The 21,575-nt window shown below is 47.9% G+C and overlaps 1 protein-coding gene across 8 annotated transcripts in view; it reads left to right on the top strand.

The window, feature by feature from the left end:
- The first annotated feature begins 1,234 nt into the window (after positions 1 to 1,234).
- Positions 1,235 to 21,575, top strand: part of SPEN (spen family transcriptional repressor) — a 66,561-nt gene continuing 46,220 nt past the window's right edge. For 3 of the 8 annotated variants that reach the window (XM_021537850.4, XM_085558424.1, XM_085558421.1), the window contains exons 1-2: positions 1,235 to 1,507; positions 19,370 to 19,690. In XM_021537850.4, coding sequence (XP_021393525.1) covers positions 1,425 to 1,507; positions 19,370 to 19,690 — 404 coding nt within the window. In that variant the 5' untranslated portion in view covers positions 1,235 to 1,424. Of the gene's footprint in view, positions 1,508 to 1,536; positions 2,512 to 7,303; positions 8,279 to 19,369; positions 20,991 to 21,575 lie in introns of those variants that run through there. The other 5 variants (XM_021537848.4, XM_021537849.4, XM_085558423.1 and 2 more) reach the window with 4 other exon arrangements.

The raw sequence follows: 21,575 nt of genomic DNA on the forward strand, positions 1-21,575 counted from the left end.
TCCCACATTTCCCACACCCCCACTCCAATTCCCTGTTCCCGTTTCCCACACCCCCACCCCAATTCCCACATTTCCCACACCCCCACCCCAATTCTCTCATCCCCCCATTTCCCACACCCCCACCCCAATTCCCCCATTTCCCACACCCCCAACTCAATTCCCCCGTTTCCCACACCCCCACCCCAAATCTCTCATCCCCCCATTTCCCACACCCCCACCCCAATTCCGTTTCCCACACCCCCAACTCAATTCCCCCGTTTCCCACACCCCCACCCCAATTCCCCCGTTTCCCACACCCCCACCCCAATTCCCACATTTCCCACACCCCCACCCCAATTCTCTCATCCCCCCATTTCCCACACCCCCACCCCAATTCCCCCATTTCCCACACCCCCAACTCAATTCCCCCGTTTCCCACACCCCCACCCCAAATCTCTCATCCCCCCATTTCCCACACCCCCACCCCAATTCCGTTTCCCACACCCCCACCCCAATTCCCACATTTCCCACACCCCCACCCCAATCCCCCCATTTCCCACACCCCCACCCCAATTCCCCGTCCCCCCATTTCCCACACCCCCACCCCAATTCCCCCGTTTCCCACACCCCCACCCCAAATCTCTCATCCCCCCGTTTCCCACACCCCCACCCCAATTCCCACATTTCCCACACCCCCACCCCAATTCCCCGTCCCCCCGTTTCCCACACCCCCACCCCAAATCTCTCATCCCCCCGTTTCCCACACCCCCACCCCAATCCCCCCATTTCCCACACCCCCACCCCAATCCCCCGTCCCCCCGTTTCCCACACCCCCACCGCCCCCGCCCGTTCCGCGCACGCGCACTCCCGCTCGCGCCCCCCCCCGCGCGGGGCGTTGCGCGCTCTCGCCCCGCCCCCCCGCCAGCCCCGCGGCGCGCGCCCCGGGGCGCAGTGCGCCTGCGCGGGGGCCCCCGTGTGGCGCTGCGCGAGGCGCGGGCAAGGGAAGGGAAAAGGGAAGGGGAGGGGGGGCGAAGCGAGCGAGCGAGCGCGGCCGGGCCGGCGGAGCAGCGGGAGCGCGGGGGGGGGAAGGAGGAGGAGGCGGCGGCGGGGGCGCCGCGCTGCCGCTGCCGGAGGAGGAGCAGGAGGAGGCAGCGGGAGCGAGCGAGCGGGCGGCGCGGCGTGGGGAGCCGGCGAGGGAGCGCAGCCGCGGCGGAGAGCGAGCCCGGCGCCCGGCAGCCGGCCCGGCGGGCAGGGGGCCCCCCCGGCGGGGATGGTGCGGTCCGGCGGCCGGTGGCGCTGAGGGCGGCCGGGCCCCGCGGCGGAAGGGGCGGAGGGCGAGGCGGAGGCGGCGGCGGGCAGCGAGCGGCGGCCGGCGGCGCGGCGCGGGGGCAGGCGGCGGCCGGGAGCCGGGGCACGGGCGGCGGGCTCGCCCCGCGCCGCGCAGCATGGTCCGGGAAACCAGGCACCTCTGGGTGGGCAACCTGCCGGAGAACGTGCGCGAGGAGAAGATCATCGAGCACTTCAAGCGGTGAGTGGCGAGCGGGGCCCGTCCGGCCCGACCCGCGGTGTGGGGAAAAACGGGGGGAAAAACGTGGGAAAGGGGGGGAGGAGTGCGCGGAGACGGCGGTTCCCGTGGAGAGGAGGAGGAAAACAGCGCTGTAAATAACCCGCGCCATGGCGGGATCGGCGGCGCGGCCGGAGCGGGGAAATACAAAAATGGCTAAAAATGGACCCGAAACGACGGAGCAGCAGCGAGTGGGGCTCGGCGGTCGTCACGGAGCGGATCCCATACCGAGGATGTCGGGAGGCAGCGCTGAGCCTGGCCGATTTATTTTCCATTCCATTCCTTTTTTTTTTTTTTTTTTTTTTTCCCGATTATTCAGCGCTCGGACTTTTTTCTGTTTATTTTTGCCCATTTCACTGCGTTTCCCTCCCACCTGGAGCCGTGGAGGATGCTGCGTGTCCCCCCGAGGTGCAGCGAGCTGTGGGAACCGAAGCGCCGGCAGCTGCAAAAACGTGACTCTGGGGAAAAAAAAAAAATATCACGCAAACCCACGGAGAAAACACGGGATCCTGCACGCGGGAAGCACTCTGGACTCTTTATATTGTGCTGGGTTGTTTTTTCCTTGTTTTTTTTTTTTTTTTTAATTGCATAGGTTAATCCTGCTCATAAGGAAGTAGTAGCTGTTTGCATGGTTGGGTTTTTTTCCTCCTCCCTCCGTCTTTCCCTGCGAGGAGGAGGAGGAAGAGGCTTCTCCCCCGCCGCCTCACCAACACCTTTTTCCTGTGGAAATGCTCTCAAGTTGATGCACCCCACGCTGGAAGCTGGTTTTTAGGAAGAAAAAGAGAGCAACGAGCTCTGCTCAGCTCATGGCCCCTACAGGCGCTTCACTTTAATCCCACCAGCAGCAGAAAAAAATGGATTTTGAAGCTTCCTTTAATCTTCCTGTGCTGGAAAAATGACGGAGCCTCCTTAATAATGAGTCACCATGGGAAAAATAGATGCGGTGACACCGAGAGAGAGAAGCGAAGGTCCCAGCGCCTCTTCCCTGGTTTCTGGTCGTCTTGTTGTGGAAGGACTGGGGGTCTCGTATCCCCCTCCATCCTCCTGGCCTCAGCTGCTGTAGCAGCCAAACCCCATCTCTGCATCCTCATCGCTCTGAAATTGCCCTGTTTTAATCAAGCTTCACCTTTTTTTGCCTTTATTATCCCCCTGAGCCAAGAATTTGCCGCTTGGTGAAGGCGCGGGATGGTGGATGTATATTCAGGGTGGTTTGTCATGTCCCTCAAGTCCAGGTTCTGTGACCCAGTGCTGTTTACAAAGCCAGGTTTTGGGGGGAAAACCTCGCTCTAGGGTTATTTGGTTAATTCCAGCGGTAGCTAGCTGAGGGATTAGGTGCTCCACAGTGAAAATCTGACATTCCTAGGTTTTATTTTGTCCAGTCCTCCTCCTTTTATAAGATGTATTAAAGGAGGGAAAAAGTTGCCATGGTGCTGTTGCTTGGAGATGGATGGGAAAAATGGCAGGCGCTGAATTAATTACCTTTTTTTGGTTGTTTTGCCTGGGCAAATTACGATCAGAGGTTTGGGCAGGAGCTTTGTAGCCAGGCATTTCCCCCCGTTTTTCCCAAGTGATTTTTGCCCTGGATTTGTGTGTTTGGATGAGGCTGATCTCACGGCTGTAAACAGTTAAAACACGCTTCAGCCCTTTGGCTGCAGGTACTAAAGCAGGGGGAGGGAATGGCACGCCGCCTCCGAATGCTAGTGGGATGTAACCACTGGAATATTTGTGGCTGGAAAAGGGGTGAGGGGCTGAGCGGGGAGCCGGGTCCGAGGCTGGGTGTGTAGGTGCTGTAGGTGGACAATGGAGCGAGCCTTCCTTTGTATGCCCGTGCTCGCCTGGGGGAAGGGACAGGCGCTGCACAAGGGCTTGCACGGCGTGGTGGGTTTCTCCAGAGGGAAGGGAAAGCGGCTGCCCGGCCGTGGAGGTGGGAAGGGGAAGGCTCCCTTCTCGGAAAGGACGCTGTAGTCGGGAGAGAAGGTCTTTTCGGATGGAGCGGGGCTTGGCAGAGCCCGGTTCCCACCCATCCCCCAGCCTGGGAATAGGGCGAAGCGTGTGCGGGGAGGCTGAGCCATGGGAGCGGGGCGAGGTTTGGGGGAAAACCGCCTCAAACCTCAACTGGGCTGCGGCCGGGAATCGCCTCACCCCCGGAGCCTCTGTGCAGCTCACCCGAGTGTTTGTTTTTCCACTGGGCTTGGGAGATGCTGTCCTTCCCAGATGGAAGCCCGTTTTCGCTGGGTTGTTGCGCGGTCCCTGCTAGGCACGAGTTTGAGAAACGACCATTTTTGTTTCCAAACAAGCAAAAATTCAGGGAAAACTCCTAAAACTTACAGCTCTGCAGGAGTATGGAGGGTTTGCTGCCTCTCCTCCCCCTTCACTTAACCACCGACTGTGGGAACTTTGCTGGGATTTGCAGCCTCACAAGGAATTCTATAAAGGGATGAATTAAGAATTGTGAAGAAATATATGTTTTTATTATTTTTCCCCAAATGCTTCTGATTGGTTTGTTTAGTTTAGTGAGGTGAATGGAAGTAACACTCCCTAGTATGGATTCTTCTCTCAAATTAGAGAATACTGAAGCTGGTCTCGAGAAGCACTGGCTTACATGAGCAGTGCTATTTTTTTCCTTAGAAGCCCTTTTTAAAATCTGTTTCTCTGATATTAAAGGGGATTGCAAAGGAGAGATTTTTCCATGCAATTCAATACATTGAAATTGTCTTTTAGTTTCTTACCCAAATACTCCCTTTGCAAAAACAAATGCTCTATATTTCCTTTCAACTGAGCTGTTAAGGCACCCTGAAATAGAAATGCAGCCAGTGCCAGGATTGGAGATCCACTGTTCAGGTGGAATGAGTAGCAAATCTGAGTTATGATCTGGGAGATGTGAGCTTGGGGAAGTGGTGGGAGCAGGGGTTTGGGTTCACCTAATTAATGCTGGAATTAAACCCGTCGTTTACCATCACTGAAACAGATGCTCAGCAGCTTGCAGAACAAGGCGACTAAATATAGTAACACTTGTCCCCAACACAAGTGCTGCCCTTCCATATTTTTTTCCTCCCTGTGTTTTCTTCCAGTTATCTGAAAGAACATGGCTTTGTCCCTTTACTGGTGTTTTAAAGGGCAAAGAGGAGTAAAAGCCTCTTAATGATGGACCATGTGACTGCTGTGTGCAATCTCCTGTGCTGGGGAGAATTAAGACATTCAGTGGCAACCAAGTCTAGTATTTCGAGAAACAAGAGTGCTCCTTGAAAATCAACAGAATACATTGCAGATCAGGGAATCTTGGAGAAGATAAATAACTTAAAAGGTTTTTTTGGGGTGGGAAATGGGCTTTGGGTGGCTTCGCTGTGTTCCAGTGTCTGTTTCGCAGGAGATGCTTTGGATACCTCCTGGAGAAGTGGTTGGCATTTTAAACATAACTGCAAAAAAACCTGCCATGACAGCCAGTGTCTGTTTTCAGTAATTCCTAGAGAATATTTGGTCAGTTTGTGAGTAAATGTTTTGTCTTGATGGCTTGGAGTGTGAGTAAATGTTTTGTCTTAATGGCTTGGAGTGTAAATTCGGCCTGGGAGGGTGGAATCTGTGCCTTCTGCTGCGTGTCACTGCTGTGGACTGAGGTGGTGTAGGGGAATTTAGGTAGCTTTGGTCCAGGCTGTGACCTGGCAAGAAGCCACTGCTGATGTTGAACACTTGGAGGAAAAACTTCTCACATCAGACACTGGCAGGTCCTGCAGTGCCTTTCCACATGAACTGGCCTGAGTCAGAAGGAACAGTGCTCCTGGTTTTCCAGTAAAGCTCTTAAATGTGTTCCCTGACTTTTTTTGGTGATCGCTGCTAAGTCCTTGGATATCACTTGGGATGCAAGCATATGGATGGTTATCCTAACTCAGCTCAGCCCATAGAGATCTCTATCCAGGTGTACTTTCATTGTAGAAAAATACAGAAGTAAGGCCACTGAACTATTCCTGTTTCATCACTGGGTTTGTGTCAGTTTAGGTATTTTCACAGATGAGGTACTGCCTTTTTCAACTCAGAGCTGTGAGGGAGGGGAGGGTACAGTTTACACCTGTGTTCTACTGGAGTGATGTCTGGAATAATGGGTGGCATCAGAACTTTGTTGGTGCTGGTTTTACAAACACTTCCAGTAATGTAATCCAGAGACCATAGTAGGATGTTTGTTTGGGAGACTGCAGCAGGGGGATTTAAATAATTGCCCAGAATCAGAAGGGGAGCACATGAGGCAAGTTCTTTTGGTGGGTTCCACTGAAAGGCAGCCTTGCATGGAGCGTAGGCTGGTCAGTCAAGTGGCTCATTGGGGTGATGGTGGTGCCAGTTCTGGTGGTGGTTTGCTATCAGATCTTTAATAATTCTGTTCCTAGTACAGATCCCAGGCGCCCTAAAGCAGCACAGGCACCACCTCAGTGGCATCCTGGCTTGGCACCCAGCAGTGTCTGCCTGCAGCTGCCTCCTGGTTCTCACAGGTCAAGTCTGGAGGGTGGCTCCTGAGCAAGCTGAGATCCACGGCTGCTCTGGATTCTGCTCTGTGCCTGCACTTGAGGTGGCAGCTCGTTGACGCCACACTGGCCAAGGAAATGGCTGGGTAATTATTCAGAGAAACTTAATGAAAAGCCACAAAGAGTGTAGATTTGGACTAAGCTTCTATTAAGTGGTTTTATGTGCTGAGCTGTAGTAAAAAGATAAGTTGATGACACTTGGTCACAAAATTCTGTCATCTGCTGAGCCTGGCTGGCATTGTTTCTTCTTGAAGTTTCTTCAAAGGTCCAGGCTGTGTTTAGTTGTGATTATTTGTGATTTGATGTGAGCAGCTTCTGTTGTTGCTGAGCCGTTCAAGAGCGATGTTGGCTTTTGGTATTTTGTGCCCTTACTGTAAATTCATTTGGTACAGCAGTAAGATAATCCCTGCAGAGTACAAGAAAACAGATTTATATGTTGAGAACTTACCAGTCCAGTGAGGCATACAAAGGTATTAAATCCATTCATCAGGTCAGAATAGGAGATGATAAAGGCTTAAATTCACTTTGTGATAGCCTTGTTTACTGGTTTTTTATTCCTCCTTGCTTTTCATAGGCCAGAAAATCATGCCAAGTTCCCTGGCAAATGACCTTAAGGAGTGTCCAAAATTAGGTCCTTGTCTTTACTGAGGGTGAAGAGGCACTTGCTGGCTTTCCATAAAAAAAGGAAGTAAATATCCAAATGAGAGGAAGGCAGATACTGGATGAGGTGATGAGTCAGGGCGGACCTGGGGCTCCTCAGGAACTTTGTTTTTGTGAGCTGATGTGTCACAACTGCAGCTTGTCTTGCTGTTGTGGTGGTTTCACACCGCTGTTGGGTTGTGAGGAAGAGGAGATGCACTTTTGCTTGTGAAGAGACAGCTGAGAAATAACAGACACCAAAACTGTTTTCTGAAGATGTTTGCAAAGGGGTAGAACTGAGGGTCACCCCTCCTGGCTGCTTTTAGGCTGCTGAAAGTTTTGGGAGAGTTGCTGTTGGGTGTGAGTTGTGGAGCTGCCACTGTGTTGGATACGCTCTGGATTTGTAGCTACCAAAAATAAGAACCAGTGAGATATTTCACTTGTGTTTTTTATTAAGTTCATTGAACTTGCTGAGGTCTGAGAACGCCCTGAAACCAAAGACTGCAAGGACAAACATTCCTAAACAATGAATTGAGGAATAAACTAGAAAAATGATTGCTCTCCATAATAAGATTCTGAGTTTAACTGCGTCTTTGGCATGCTGATTTAGGAATCTTGTGGGAGGAAGAGGAGCCTGAGGATGGAAATTCACAGTGTACAACCAGCCTCGCTGCTTTCCTTTGCTCAAGTTTTTGTGGTGTTCTGAAGATTCCTTGGACAGTTAATGAAAATCAGACAGAAGTTGCTTTTTTCATCACCCAGGCTACGAGTCATCAGTGTTTCCCTTCTGGTGATTGTACACACACACTTGTTCGGAGGTTTCACCTTTCTGCCTGGGGAGTAATGGCAGCTCAGATCTCCTGAAACCCATCTCCATCACTGTTCTGCAGCAGCACATTCGGAGGTGATGAAGGCTCCTGGACCATGAATAAAACAGCAAGTGCTTTGGTTTGTGCATTTCAGTAGTTACCGTTTAACCTGCTGTAATCATCTCCTGCAATCTGTAAAATCCTGCAGTGTGAAGATAACATCCTTCAGTAGAAGAACATACCTCGTTCCAGGTTTTTTATAAATACACCAGATAATCCCAGGACCTGCTGCAGCCTGGTCTGTCTGCAGGAAAGATTGAAGGCAGCACCTCTCAATTTGGTGCAAACAACATCCTTCCTGGGATGTATTTTTTGGAAATGCATTCTATGGCCGTTGTGTGTGGCTGGCTCTGGACTGGAGTTTGTGTGTCAGTGCCCTGTGTGAGGTGCAGATGTTGGGGGTGACTTGGATGAGAAGGAGCAGAGTTCAGATGCAAAAGGAGCATCAGTTTTTTTGCTCAAACTGATCATGGGAGGAGAGCAGCAGTCTTTCACAAGACTGGTTAGAGATCAGACATCTTTAAGAACAAAAGGGAGCTTTTTTTGCTTCCTTTTTCTTCCCCTTTTTAATCAACAACTTAAAACTGAGAGCACTTTTTTTGTATGAGCACACTTAGATCTGGAGTGTGAGCTTCCGCATCTGATCAGAATGCCCTGAGAGTGCTGTCATCTCTCCACTGAGAAGCCAGAGAAGTCCAGATGTCTTTGGAAGCAAGGTGAATGGATGATCTGCAGGGCTGTCTGTTGGATACTGCTGGTGAGATAGTTCTGACCTGTGTGTGTTCCTCTTGCATGCCCCTCTGTCCAAATGGAGGAGCTTGCACATCTTTTACTATTCCCAGTGTGGTAGGAAATGAGAGCAGTGTTCAGACTAAGTTGCTGTCATGAAGGTGGTCAGGTACACAGTCAGAGCTGGATTTGAAACCATCTTTTAGCTCAACAAAGAAAGGCCGGATTGTAAATGATTTTATTTAAGCAAGTGGTGAATCACCTACAGTTTTTTTCCAGGAAGAAAACTGACCTGGTTGTGTTTGCTATCCATGGGATTCATTGAGAGTAACTTGGTGTTCCTGTCACAGCTTTCCCTGTGTCTTCACTGAGGTGTTCACGGCTTCCGCACGGCACAAAGCTCCACGCCGTGGTCCATCTGCTCCTGCTGCCGGGTGAATACCTCCTGTCCTCATTAACAGTGATGGCTGCCAAAGAGATCACAGAGGCTCATTTAAATGTCCCTCTTTAGGCTCTCTGTGGCAGCTGCGGGTGACCTGTAATAGTTAATAGGGCAAAATAAGAAAAATAAATTGCCAAGTTGTATGTTTAAAGAAGTCATCTTTGGAGGGGAAAGAAGTCTTCCGGCCTCATTAGCATCCTTACTGTGAGGGGAATAAAAGCTCAGGGTGGATGAGTATCTCCCTTGTATGTGTAGTCAACATCTGATTTAATTTCATGTGATCTGTGAGATGCTGCTCTTAGGAAGGCAGCTGGATATACATCCAGACAGCCAATGGCCAGCACAGTCACTTCCTTGTAATCAAAGTCTCAGTAAACCTTTGGTCTTTTTCTTAACTCTCAAACAACGTATTGGAAGAATTAGTAGCAGAGAATCTTTGCCACATTTAAAAAACAGAAGTGGCTGCGAGATTGATGTTGTAGATGATAATGCTGGTTGTGGGTATGGTGAGATACACAGTTTTTTGGCAGCAGTTGAGCTCAGGAAGCATCTCTTCCTCTACATCCTTTCAGAGTTTACAGCCCCTGGGTTGGCTGCAGTTAATGCTCTTGCCTAGCTTGTGTCAGTCTGATTTTTTAGCTTAAAGGTGAAGTTCATCACTGAAACAGCATAAAAGGAGGGAGCAGCTTTCCCAGCAGTTGTGTTGGTGTATCTGGTTGTGTGGTGTATCCTTGAACCCCAGGACGAGCCCTCTTGATCTGGTAGTGCATGTTCACCTCCAGATTCAGCTGTACTCATGTCTTTGGTGTGGGGAGGCCTCCTTTAAAGCCAAGGTGTGAAACCTCGCCTGTTGTTGCGATGAAACTCAAGTTTCCAGCTCAGCTTTGCAAAACCTTGACTTTGAATTGCACTAAAAGGAAAGCCATTAAAGTCTGGCTGGTTCAGGAGCTCTGTTCTGGAAAGTCCCGGGTTCTCACCTGTGGAGAAAGTGCCTGGAGCGCAGGTAGTCACTGCAGACAAAACACACCCGAGTGTGTGCCTGCCTCTTGCCGGGTGCTTGTCAGTGGGGAATATTATTTTCCTTGTGCTGACACCTGGCTCACGCCAAGGACTGTGCTGCCAGTTGGTTTAGTCACAGGGACAAGCACTTTCTCCAGGGCAATGGAAGCCGTGAGTCATGAAGCAATGAAATAACATTTGCACATCTGCGTTTGGTGACTGGCTGGTGTGGCAGAGCGGGAGTGGCTGGACTGACTGGGAACTGGCTGGATTTCCTCCCTGGTGTCAACATCATAACCTTTTAGCATTGGTGAGCTTTTATGATTAGGGATTTGACTGAGAGTCCTTGGATCCATGGCTGATTTCTGTTAGAAATTAATTTCAAGTTGTCAAACCTGTGGGCTGAAGTGATGTCAGTCACTTGTTCAAACCCAGTTGAGGTTTGAGGGGAGAGAGGAGTTCTATCACTTGAGGTCCCAGAGACTACAGACAGATAAACATTTTTTTTTCTTCTGAAGTACCGTTTTCTGGAAAGTATACAAAACCTTGGAGAAGAGGTTGTAAATGTCTGTTACTGGAGAAGTCTGTACCAGTGAGACCAAGACTTCCAAACTTCAGGATGATCCACATCAAGTGCTGTGCAGCATGGCAGGGAGACAATAATGTTGTGACTCTGCATTTTCCTCCATCTGCTGCCAAATACATGCAAAGCAGAGCTTGGAGAAGCAGAAGTGAGATGGGGAATTACCCTTTCATGTAAGAATGAAAAAAACTTGATTAATCAAGAGATTCCCCTACAGTTGCAATGCAGTGCGTTCTTAACATCAAATCCAAACAAATCCTAAAATCAGTCACGCAAAAGAACAGGCTTGAGCAATTCCCCTGCAGAAAGTGTTGAATGTAGCCTATCACCACTGGTGTTTTTGAAGCAAATCTGCAGATTATGCTTTAAGCTGGAAGAAAAAAAAAATGCCCTGGAGATGGAATTTGGCGGCTCTGTGTCTAGCGTGTAGGAACGTGACGGTGCGCATCTGTGTAGGTTGGGGATAAAGAATCACAGCTCGTTGTACTTGAGACAACACAGCTGAACATGCAGAGTTCCTACATATTTCTGTAACCTTTCTGTGCTTCTACAAATAGTGATATTTATTCTGATCTGCTTGGAGAGCCAGATTGAGGTATTCCTGCCATGTGTATATATATCTTCCCTAATCAATTTTGAGCCCATTTGCCAGTTTTGGCTAAACCTGAGGGCAAAGGGGATATTCAGTCTCAGAGACATGACGTTCCTTTGAGTTTTGTGAAAACAAGCGGTTTTAATAGAGGAGAGAGACCTGATTAGCGACCCCATGGAGAGAAAAGCTGCAGTGAGAGCACAGCCCTTATTAGACATTAAAGAATCCACATGGGAGAGAGGTGTTCCTGACCGTGGGAAAAGCTGCAGTGGGAACTGGCAGTTATTGGACGCCAGAGAATTCGACCTCAAGACATGCATCTGTAAGAAATGAGTCTTCATTAGTTCTGCTCACAAAGCTGCTTTGATTTTTTTTTTTTTAATAATATATATATACCAATAAGCTATGGGTGCTTCTGTGCTTTTCCATGATTGTTCTGAAGAAACAACTAGGAAAAGTGTCTTAGTAAGTGACTTTTCTCTGTCCTGGCTGGCTGAGGTGGGTGTGCCTTGTGTGGTTACCCTGGCAGCTGAAAGTGGCTGATGTTGTGTTGAGCCCTCCACTCCAGCGTGGTGGAGCTCTGGCTGGGCTGATGCAATGCCAGGTTCTCCTGGCGCTGCTGGCAGCGGAACTGCTGACTGGGGTAGGGAGGATATTAAATGTAGCCCAGTGAGATGTTGCATGGAGTGCTGAGAGGCGTTTTTATTCATCCAGCTTCATGTAATCCCCATGTCCAAAGCTTGGGTTCAGCTCCCCTGCCCTCCTCTTCACCCTGGTTTGAAAGGTTGCTGGGACTCCTCCTTGAGGCTGTTCTGTGTCCTGGGGGTCTTGCAGTGGAGCTGGTCAGTATTTTAAGGAATGGATGCATCTATATTCACATGTGACCTGGTGTGTGTTGGCTGCAACAGCTGATCTGTGGCAGAACTGGTTGTCATGGGGTTGCAGAAAAATTTCTTGGTGTATTGACTCTTGGATTAAATCCTTGCTACTGAAAGTGGGAACTATGAAAAGCCAGGTTTAAGTATTTAGTTTCTTCCCTCTATGACATGTAATAATTTCATTCGTATATTAATACTTCATCAGTATCCAGAAGGTCACTTTGCAGTAAAGACATAAATAAAATGTCCTCAGGAATCAGTCTTACTTGGGGTCTCAAAATGGAGCATTTGGCTGAGCTGTAAAGAAAGAGGCGAGCATTTGTTCCAGCATGGCTTTATCTCTGGCCTGTCTGATCTGTTGAGCGTTTTGCTCCTAAATACCAGAGGTATCAGGAGTATCAGTGAATGTGCCTATGCTAGCTTTTTAATTTCCTACTTTGTCATCTCTTAGGGAGGGATTACGAGTGCAGACAAAGCCCTGGCTGTTTTCTGTGCGTGGCAGGAACACGTGCTGTATCTCATTAACAAAACCCCCGTTTGTAGTCGGGAGTTGGGAGATTTCCCATTGAGTGCTGCTGGTGGCCAGAGGGAGCTGCAATGTCCAGAGGGGTCCAGGTTTGAGTGCTGGGGCAGGAGCACAGAAGTTTGAGCATTGGGCTCAGGATTCACCCCAGGATTGTCTGGCTGAGCTCTGTAACCTGATTGATTGTTTCTGTTCCTGGATTTTGACGTTTCCCTGAAGATCTTTATTACTAGAAGAGCTGCAAAGAATGCCCTGAAGAACCTTGTTTTTCTCCCCCCAGAGGTCACAGAGCCAATAAAGATCACTCTAAACAGGTTTTAAAGCATCTCAGATTGTAATCTAGAAAATGATGGGAGCTTGGTAATTAGGGCATATTTCTGAATCATTGTTGTCACAAGGGCTGTTCTTGGTGTGGCTCAAAAACCAGAGCTTCTTGTGATACAAGGAGCTCTTGTATTTTGTTTGGCACTGGGAAGATGAAGGATTTCAAAGCTGCACATCTCCTGGATTTATCACTCATGGATGAGCTTTCCTACTTGTGATGGTCTGGAGTGCTGTCCCAGCCACTTGCTCTGTCTTATCTTTATAGACACAGCAATTGATCTGCACCAGTGCTCCCAGCATAGGTGAGAAACAGGAGGAGCTGGAAACCATTGCACAGCAGGAGATGATGGTATGAGTTACCACTATGGAATTATGGTGGGGATGGCTGACGTTACTGGTGTTCTGCAGTGAATGGCTGCCACTTCTTCAGAAGGAACTGGCAAGGAAGGAGAGGTGGAGGAGTAGCCCTGTGTATTAGGAAGTGTTTGGATTGTCTAAAGCTTAATGATAGTGGTGACAGGGTTCAGTGTTTATGGGAAAGAATGGTGGGAAGGCTAACAAGGCAAATATCCCAATGGGAGTCTGTTCTAAACCACCCAGCCAGGAGACCAGTTTCATCTGAAGAGACAGATGAAATATTCTCTAAGCAGCTGGGAGAAGTCTCATGATCACTCTTGTTCATGTGGGGAACTTAAACCTACCACATGTCTGCTGGAAATATAGTAGAGAGGAAGCAGTCTGGGAGGTTCATGGAGTGTGTGAAGGAGCCAACCAGGACTTGGTATCGAGTTGTCCATAGTGAATACTGCTTCTGGTCTGCCCTGAGTGTAGCTGCTGACCCAGGCAGTCCTACCAAGTGAAATGATTGTGGCTCAACAGGTTCCCCACATTTGTTAGACTTAAAATTAAGTGTAGTTTTCCAGGATGGTGGAATTCTGCTTGTTTCTGTTAAGATCCATCTCAATGAATTGGAATTATTTTCATCCCGGCCCTGTGCACACTCTTCTCAATGGTCTGTCCCTGATTTTGCTATCTGCTGTACATTAGTTACTGTATTTATGAAACAGTGCAATTCGGAGTGGTTTTTGTTTAGATACCTTGATTTTTCTGTCTCTGAGTCTCCAAGTCTCCTTCCATGCCAGGCATGTGATGATACTGTCAAATTTTGAGTAATGCTCTGCATTACTTGAGGCATAGTTTAATTCCAAAGACTTGTGCTGCTCAGGTCTGAAGATGGTGAAATACCATCTTATATCGCTCTACATATGAAATTGCCTTTCTAAAAAAACATTATAAGCATATATATAAATTTTATGGCAGTAAAGCAGGTGTCTGTGATGCATATAAAGCTTGGAAGACGGCGAGATGTCATTTCCTTAGGATAAGTGTGTTAGAACTGCTGCGTATTTCATTTATTGTATCACTGCCCTCGTTGTGATCAGTTGTAGTGCTGTAATCTTTGCAAACGCCCGTGTAGAGACACAAGTTCCCTTTGTGTTGCTGGCTCAGGAACTCTCTCAGTGGTGAATATTAAACACCTTTTGTGAGCGGTGCGGGCGGGAGACGCTCACTGTGCGATTCCTGCTGGGAGCTGGTGGAACTAGAGGCTGGTGCTCAACTCCAAACAGGATTTCTGCAGGATAGCTGTCCCTGTGGCTCCGTGTCCTGCTGCTGGTAAGATCCCAGTGTGGTCGGTGCTGCTATTTGCTGTGTTATTTTGTGTATTCTATGGCTGGGAAGCGACTACACGTGCTGTTGTGGTGGGTCAGGTCTCTCAGGCTGTGAAATGAGCATCCATGACAGCAGAAGACCCAGAACTGATGTTCTTGGACACAACAGCCTGGCTAAAAACCCCACGGAGGGTGATGGCATCCTGCTTTATGGAGGTGTAGTAGCTGCACATGCTGGATTTCCCTGTACTTAGAGCAGTCCTGCTCTGTGCAGGAGGAATGCAGGGCTGGAGTACCCCTAGCGTGGGGTATTTGGACTTATTTGGTGTCAGGAGTAAGGGAAAGAAGCACAAACATCTGGTGAAGTATTTTTTCAGGACACATTATTTTGTTATGAAATAACAACAAAGCCAGAGGAATGTGATTGGCCAAGGAAAGCTTCAAGCTGTGCAAGTGTTTTACTGAATAATGCAGGCTGGGACTTGCTGGGGTTATATAATCACAGAGGAGGAAGGAGTTTGAATGTGGCACAGCAAAATCAGCCGAGCTTTTCAGATGGCTGAAGATACCTGACTGCAGTCAAAGGGAACCTGAGCAAATACAGAATACTGGGATGTTCTGCTGTATCAGAGCAGGTTGTCAAATCATGCTTGTAATGGGCGGTGCAGAAACACACAGAAAAAGCTCCTGCACTATTTTGGGTCCTGCAGTGTCTGTTGCATTTAGTAGTTTGTGGAATGGAGCACAGCATCAGCTTCTAGATGAAAATGTGGTGAAGTTGCTTTGGCTGGAATGCAGCTGACCTGCAGACCTCTGCAGTGATGAGGATAGTTGGGTGTGAAAGGTCTTCACAAACCTGTGGGAAGTGCAGCAAGAGAAACTGTGATTTTAAGTGGGATTTGGTTTATATTAAAAGCAAATCTCCCTCACTTCAGCCTGCCTTTTCTTATCATGTACAGATCATCCTATAAAGATCCTTATCAGTTTATAAAGTATTGCAACTAAACAGTAAGGTTTGCTCACTACACAATTACTGGCTGGTGTTCTTGTAGCCCATGCTTTGTTTAGAATGCTTCTGCTTGGAGCAGCAGGGACCGTGCAGGAAGAACGTTCAGAGTGAGCAGCTGAGCTGAAATGGTTTATTAGAGCTGGAAAGCCGAGGTGCCGATCCCCGGGGTAGGGAAGGCTGTAGGGTGCGGGATGACTTCGGCTGTGCCTGGGTGACACGTCGCTCCTGGGGAGGAGGAACCAGCCCAGCCCTGCATTGGAGAGGCTGCACTTCCCAGCCTGGCTGGGCTGCCTCCTGGTTTGGGAGGAAGAGCTGAGGAGGAGGAAGGGCTGGAGAGCGAGCGAAACACGCTGAGCAGCCGTGCCAAGAGCCCAGAGACATTTCAGCTGCTTCAGTGTAGAGGTGCTTTGATCTACAGTGAATAAACCGATAATGCTTAAATTATGAATTCTTTTTCTTTGTCTGAAAAGCTGGATTAGTGTGGCTTTGTTCAAGCAGTGATTATTGGGCAACTTTTTTTCTGCAAGGGCTGCTCAATGTGTGTCTACAGCCGGGTGCTTCGGTTGTGGTGTGCTGGTGGAGGTGCTTGGTGACATAACAGCTCCTGCACGTCCTTGTCTCCTCCGCTTCAGGTTGAACTGTAAACCCCGCCGAAAACACGGCCTCGGCCGCCTTCTTTACGATGTGAAGCTAATGATTAATCAGCAGGAGTTGTGGATGGGGAAGAGGCACTAAAAGGCCTTGTTTTCATTTGAGTCTGCGGAATGGGAGCCGAGCAAAGGCACCTCTTTGTTTCTGTTGGTCTGGCAGCGATTGCAAAACGCAGCCTTGGGAAGGGCTGACGCACAGGTGTAGCGATAGGAGGCGAAGGTTGAGAGGAGCTGTTCTGCCAGCGCTACCAAAGGTCGCGGCCATGCCTCCCCTGGCCTTTTGTCCCCTCTTCCCAGCCCTCTGACGGGACAAAGGTTGCTTCTCGGAGCATGTTCACCTCCATTTTGCTTTGCTTTGGCATAAGGAAGCGCGCTGCTCTCACCGCCTCTCCTCCCCCGGCCCTTCAGAAAGTGTCGTGGTTTTTTCCTTGTAACGTTACTGTGCTGCAGTGAAGCCGTGTGGTGATGCAGCACTGCAGATCTCCCTCCTCTCCCCCTGGTCTCCTCCCGGCAGCATCTGCCAAGACAGGAGCAGCTCGGAGAGACGCCAATGGGTGCGGCCAGGCCGGATCACTCGGCACATTGATCCTGGCGGTGGGATCGAAGGATGCCTGCAGTCACAGGACTGAGGCAAACCTTCCTCTTCCAGCAGCTCCCCTGCAATACTCAGGGCTCTGTCCTCCTCGGTTTTCTTTCGTCTCCTTCTGCCTCCTTTCTCCTCCTCCTGCCTGCCTCCCTCGCTTTCAGCAAAGGCGATTGCCACAGATTATCCTCAGGGCCTGTCAAGGGTACGGGGCAGGACACCAAAGCACAGCGTATATTTATGTATCTGGATAACGGGGGATTAACAGGCGCCGTCTCGGAGTGGAGTGATTTAGCACCATGGCTGCAGTGCAATACAGTAGTAGCCTCCCCCATCCATTTCTTATTTAGGAAAAAAAAAATTAATAGCCAAAGTGCACTTCTTCCAGTATAAAAATTCATACTGGGAAGAGTCACACCTTTGCTAGGTGGGTTTTGTGGTAGATGGGGACATTGCTACACAAGTGGTTTGTATCCTGTCTGCTTTCTGGGCGGTAAGAGCTTAGATATTTGAACATTTTAAACACATTCTGTATCTTCTGCAGCAAAAGAATGACAGTTCTAACTGTGTATGTATAATAACATGTACGTGTTACGATTTCAGAATTAGGCAGTAATTGTCAAGATGGGGAGCAGGGAGTTTTTCAGAGCCAGCTCTGATGTCACTGGCAGGCAGTTCTTCATGTGAGGTGGGCCATGGTGGCTGCAGTCAAAGGAGAGCTAGGATTTTAGGGAGATTGATACCATTATCAACAGTATCTTAATCCTGTTCCCCCCTGAAGATTGAAGGCAAGTGCAGGCTCGTGTTGCCAGAAACTGAACGTGTAAACACAGTGAGCAAAGAAAGCGTGTGTTCTAAGCAGTCAGTTTGGGAGCTACATGGTTTAGATGTGTGAGGCTTAGAGTCCATTTTTGTTTGCAGAAAACTGGCACTGAAACGTGTTAAAGGGTGATCCTAACTAGGATTCCTAATTACTTTCCATATTTTTTTGTCACGTTCATTCATGGCACGAACATTTTCTCAAATAGGCTCTTTCCTGTTTTCCTTCCCTCTCCTTCCTTTCCTGTTCCCTCTCCTGTGCTCTCTACATCTGCCACATCCAATTAGGCCATTTTTTTTCCTCACACAGATTTTATTAACCAGCTCCTCGACTCTTCTGGGCTTTCTAAATCTTACTTGCAAGGCAAGATAACGAAACCCAGCTTCCAAAGAGAGCATGCTTTGAGAAGTAGCTTTCCTGCAGTTCCATTTGCCATTATTTGAAACTTTTAATTAAATAAAATACAAAGAAACAATAAAAAAATAACCAGAGCATTACAGATTAGGAAACTCCCAAGAATTAACATCCCTGTGCTGTACCCAGGGGCACAAAGGTGACAAGCTCAGCCCTGGGCAGCTGAGAAGCAGGAACGTGTCTTGCGTGTGACTGTGTCTCTTTATGCCCAACAAGGCATTTATTTTTTTCTTGGAAGATGCTCTTGTTTGTGCGCACAGCCGTGTTCAGTGGCGTATAAACCAGGGAAAAAAGGGCTCTAAATCCAAACCAGGTTATATATAAGTGTAGTAGGTCAGGCTGGAATGAGAAGGCAGCAGTCAGCAAGGCAGGTTTTCAGATCGTATTTAAGGATTAGTCATCCAACAACAATGATGAAATTGTGAGGTGTAGGAAAAGCCAGGCATGAAACCGAGGCAGCTCGGGGATCTGACAGCGTGTGTGCCTCAGCCTGGCGGTTGTATATTCCCTTCTCCCTGCATGTGTGGCTGAGAACAGTTTTGCCTGTGTAAGGTCTGTTTACATCTGCCCGGCCTTGTGCCGCCTTTGTGCATAGAAATTTTTTCACAATGATTCTTTAAGAAGTTTACAAATACTTCCTGATTGGGTTTTTTATTTGTGCATCCCTTTCCTCTATGTCGGCGCATTCAGAAATACACTTTTTGCCTTCTCTTGTCCTGGATTACCAACTGTAGTTCAAAGCTTTTCCCTGGTTTGCTCAGAATCTTTTGGCAGAGAGAACTGAGCACCCAAACCCTGCAGTTGTTGGCTGTTAAAATGTCACTGTGTTCATCCCGCCCAGCTTGTCCTTTCTTTTGTGAGTGGATGCAACTTATTTAAATATGTTTTTACATCTTGTTTCCTTGTGTACACAAACATGTTTGGGTTTATTTTTATTTTGCATAGACATTTACTCATCCGTAAGTGTTGCAGTTACTTAACATACATTACGTAGGGTGGTGTCACATTCCCTCCAGCATTTCTCGGCTCCTGTTGGGCAGCTGGGTCTGCAGTGGGGGTGGGAGGCTGAACCCCAGCAGTAACTGGGTCTGGGGGTCCGTGTGTCCTGCTGGGTGTGGAAATAAATGGGTTTGGGATCAGGAGTGAGGATCACCCCTGGTTAAATACAGATCGAAGTAGTGGAATTGCTGTGTCAAGGTCATTTGTCTCCCAAGAAAATTGTTGGTTGGTTGTCTGTATTTTAACTCGTGACACAGTTTTGTTTTAATTGTGCCTCTTTAATTGTGTCAGACTAATGATGTGCAGGGTGCTCTGGTTGTGAACACCTTTCTATTTCTTCAGCTGCTGCTGCTCTGTTGCTATAAAAAGGGTGATCCCATACTAGGCTCCCCACACTTCCAGAAAGGAGTTTATATGTAACCATGGAAAGTTTAAATGGCTTTTTCCCCTCTTGGTGTCTCCCAATGATTGATTTTCCTGGCACAGGGGAAGGGTAAAGGGTTGGATGTTGATTTTGCAGCAGGCAATGTTATTAAACATGGTCTTTTCCCACCAGCACTAACATGTGTGCTCTGCTTTGCTTCTCTTCCAGATATGGACGTGTCGAAAGTGTCAAAATCCTCCCTAAGAGGGGGTCGGAAGGCGGAGTGGCAGCATTTGTGGATTTTGTGGACATCAAAAGTGCCCAGAAGGCACACAACTCTGTCAACAAAATGGGAGATAGAGACCTACGGACGGATTATAATGAGCCAGGAACCATTCCCAGTGCTGCGCGGGGATTGGATGATACAGTTTCCATAGCATCTCGTAGTAGAGAGGTTTCTGGGTTCAGAGGAGGTGGTGGGGGGCCCACTTATGGCCCCCCACCATCACTTCATGCACGGGAAGGACGTTATGAGCGGAGACTTGATGGGTAAGTTCCAAGGTTTCTCTAGGCAGGTATTTTGTATTTGATATGGTGAGAAACACAAACTCCTATCTAGGGCCCCCAGATGGATTTAAAATTTTGGGAATTATCTATGTTTCCTATTTTGGGTTGGAAACGGAAGTGATTTCTATCCCAGTGGCTGGTACCTTGTGGATCCATAGAGGATGTGTCCTGCAGCTGGTTGGATATTTACCTACACTTGAAATAAGGTGGTTTTAAGATGGAAGATTTCCTTTGGCCAGCACCGATATTGGAGTTACTCTTTTCTAGAAGTAGCGATCCCATTTCTTGGATAATATTAAGGCCTTGCTGGATGTATCCCTGCTGCCAGATGGAGCTATCTTACTCTACAACATGTGGTGAAGTTCTCTGTGGAGTATCTTCGGAATACTAGAACCTAGAATTCGGTGAAAGCTTGATGCCTAGCTCTCAGTTCTCACTATACGCAGCGGGTATGTTAATTGGATTGTCACCACAAAATTCAGAGTAGACTTTAATGATGCAGCCCCTTGGATACTACCGACAACTCTTAGCCATGGAAATAACGCTTGGATGGAGAAGACCGAAGGCAGCTTGTGATGGTTCCATTTTGGATCTACATCATTTCCAAGTTATTGGGATTATTCTTTCTGATGGTATTGGCAAAAAGAGATGACGGACATTACTAAATTTTGGAAATTATAGTTTATTTTTTTTTAAAGCTGGGATAAGAACTACTGCCTTGAATTTATTGGATGGTATACAGTCAAGACGCCAGTAGCCATGGGGAGTGGATTACTATCTAGTCTCTTAAAAAGCTCTGCTGCTCCACATTAAACATACTTTAGCTTTAAGGACGTGGTGCTAATACCCGTTTGTGGATACACCAGTGAGAAGTGACTGGGCTGGATGGTTACCAAGGCGGCCAGAGGATGCCTGCTGGCAGCAGTGTGAGGGCCCTCGGGCCTCGGGGGATCTTCTACCAGCTGCTTGATTCAGACTTAGGGCTGGAAATTAAAATTATGGATCTATTTAAGTGCCTTCTGTCTCAAGAAAGAAGTCTGGGGGTTTCAGAGTTACGGTTTCAGTCTGGGACTACTTCCGTCCAGTGGAATTTTTTTTTTGTGTCTTGTCACTAAGATTTTTTTTTTTTCTTGTTGGTTCATCTAAAATATCATTTGACACCCTTGCCCATTAAGAAGGTGGATTACCCCTGTAAGAGGGGCCAAAATTGGGGAAGTTATGTTCACAATTCTCTCCCTAGATTTAATTGGGAATATAGGTCGTGTTTCCACACTTGGAAAAGGTTGGTATGTCCTGCCCTGTGTATATTAGCCCCTCTCCTAACCCAAGTCAAACCCTCTCTTTCCACTAACTCCAGTAGCACTTAGTACTAATAGATAAATGAAGAAAGCACTGTAGTCAGTAGCTGTTCAGCTCTGCTTTCTCTGTCTGTCTTTTGTGTCCTTCTCATGGATAAGGATTTGTTCTTTCTGTCAGCTCTGTAGCAGTAACCTGCTAGAAAATACTGCTTTTTCTCTGACCTCATTAAATCAGCTCTCACTGATTAACACTTTGTAGGATGCTAAATGCAATCGTTTGTAAAATTGTTGATCTTGGTCCTTCAAAAGGGGGAAAAAAGAACCAAAACAGAGACACATTTCTGTGCCAGATGCTGAAATGGCTTTCAAAATTTCATTGTTGCGAGCAAGAGGTAATGGAAATAGAAATGCAACAATGAATTTCAAGCAGATGTAGAAGATAATGACATTCTCTTGCACTTGTTAAGTAGTTTTTTATATATCGTTTGAGAGAAAAAAATGCAGGCAAGATCTCAGGGAGCCCTATAGAAAGCTTCATGTGAGTTACACTTTAACAACAGAGAGTGAAT

The sequence above is a fragment of the Lonchura striata genome, chromosome 21, assembly GCF_050655825.1.
Source record: "Lonchura striata isolate lonStrDom1 chromosome 21, ASM5065582v1, whole genome shotgun sequence".
Taxonomy (NCBI): Eukaryota; Metazoa; Chordata; class Aves; order Passeriformes; family Estrildidae; genus Lonchura; species Lonchura striata.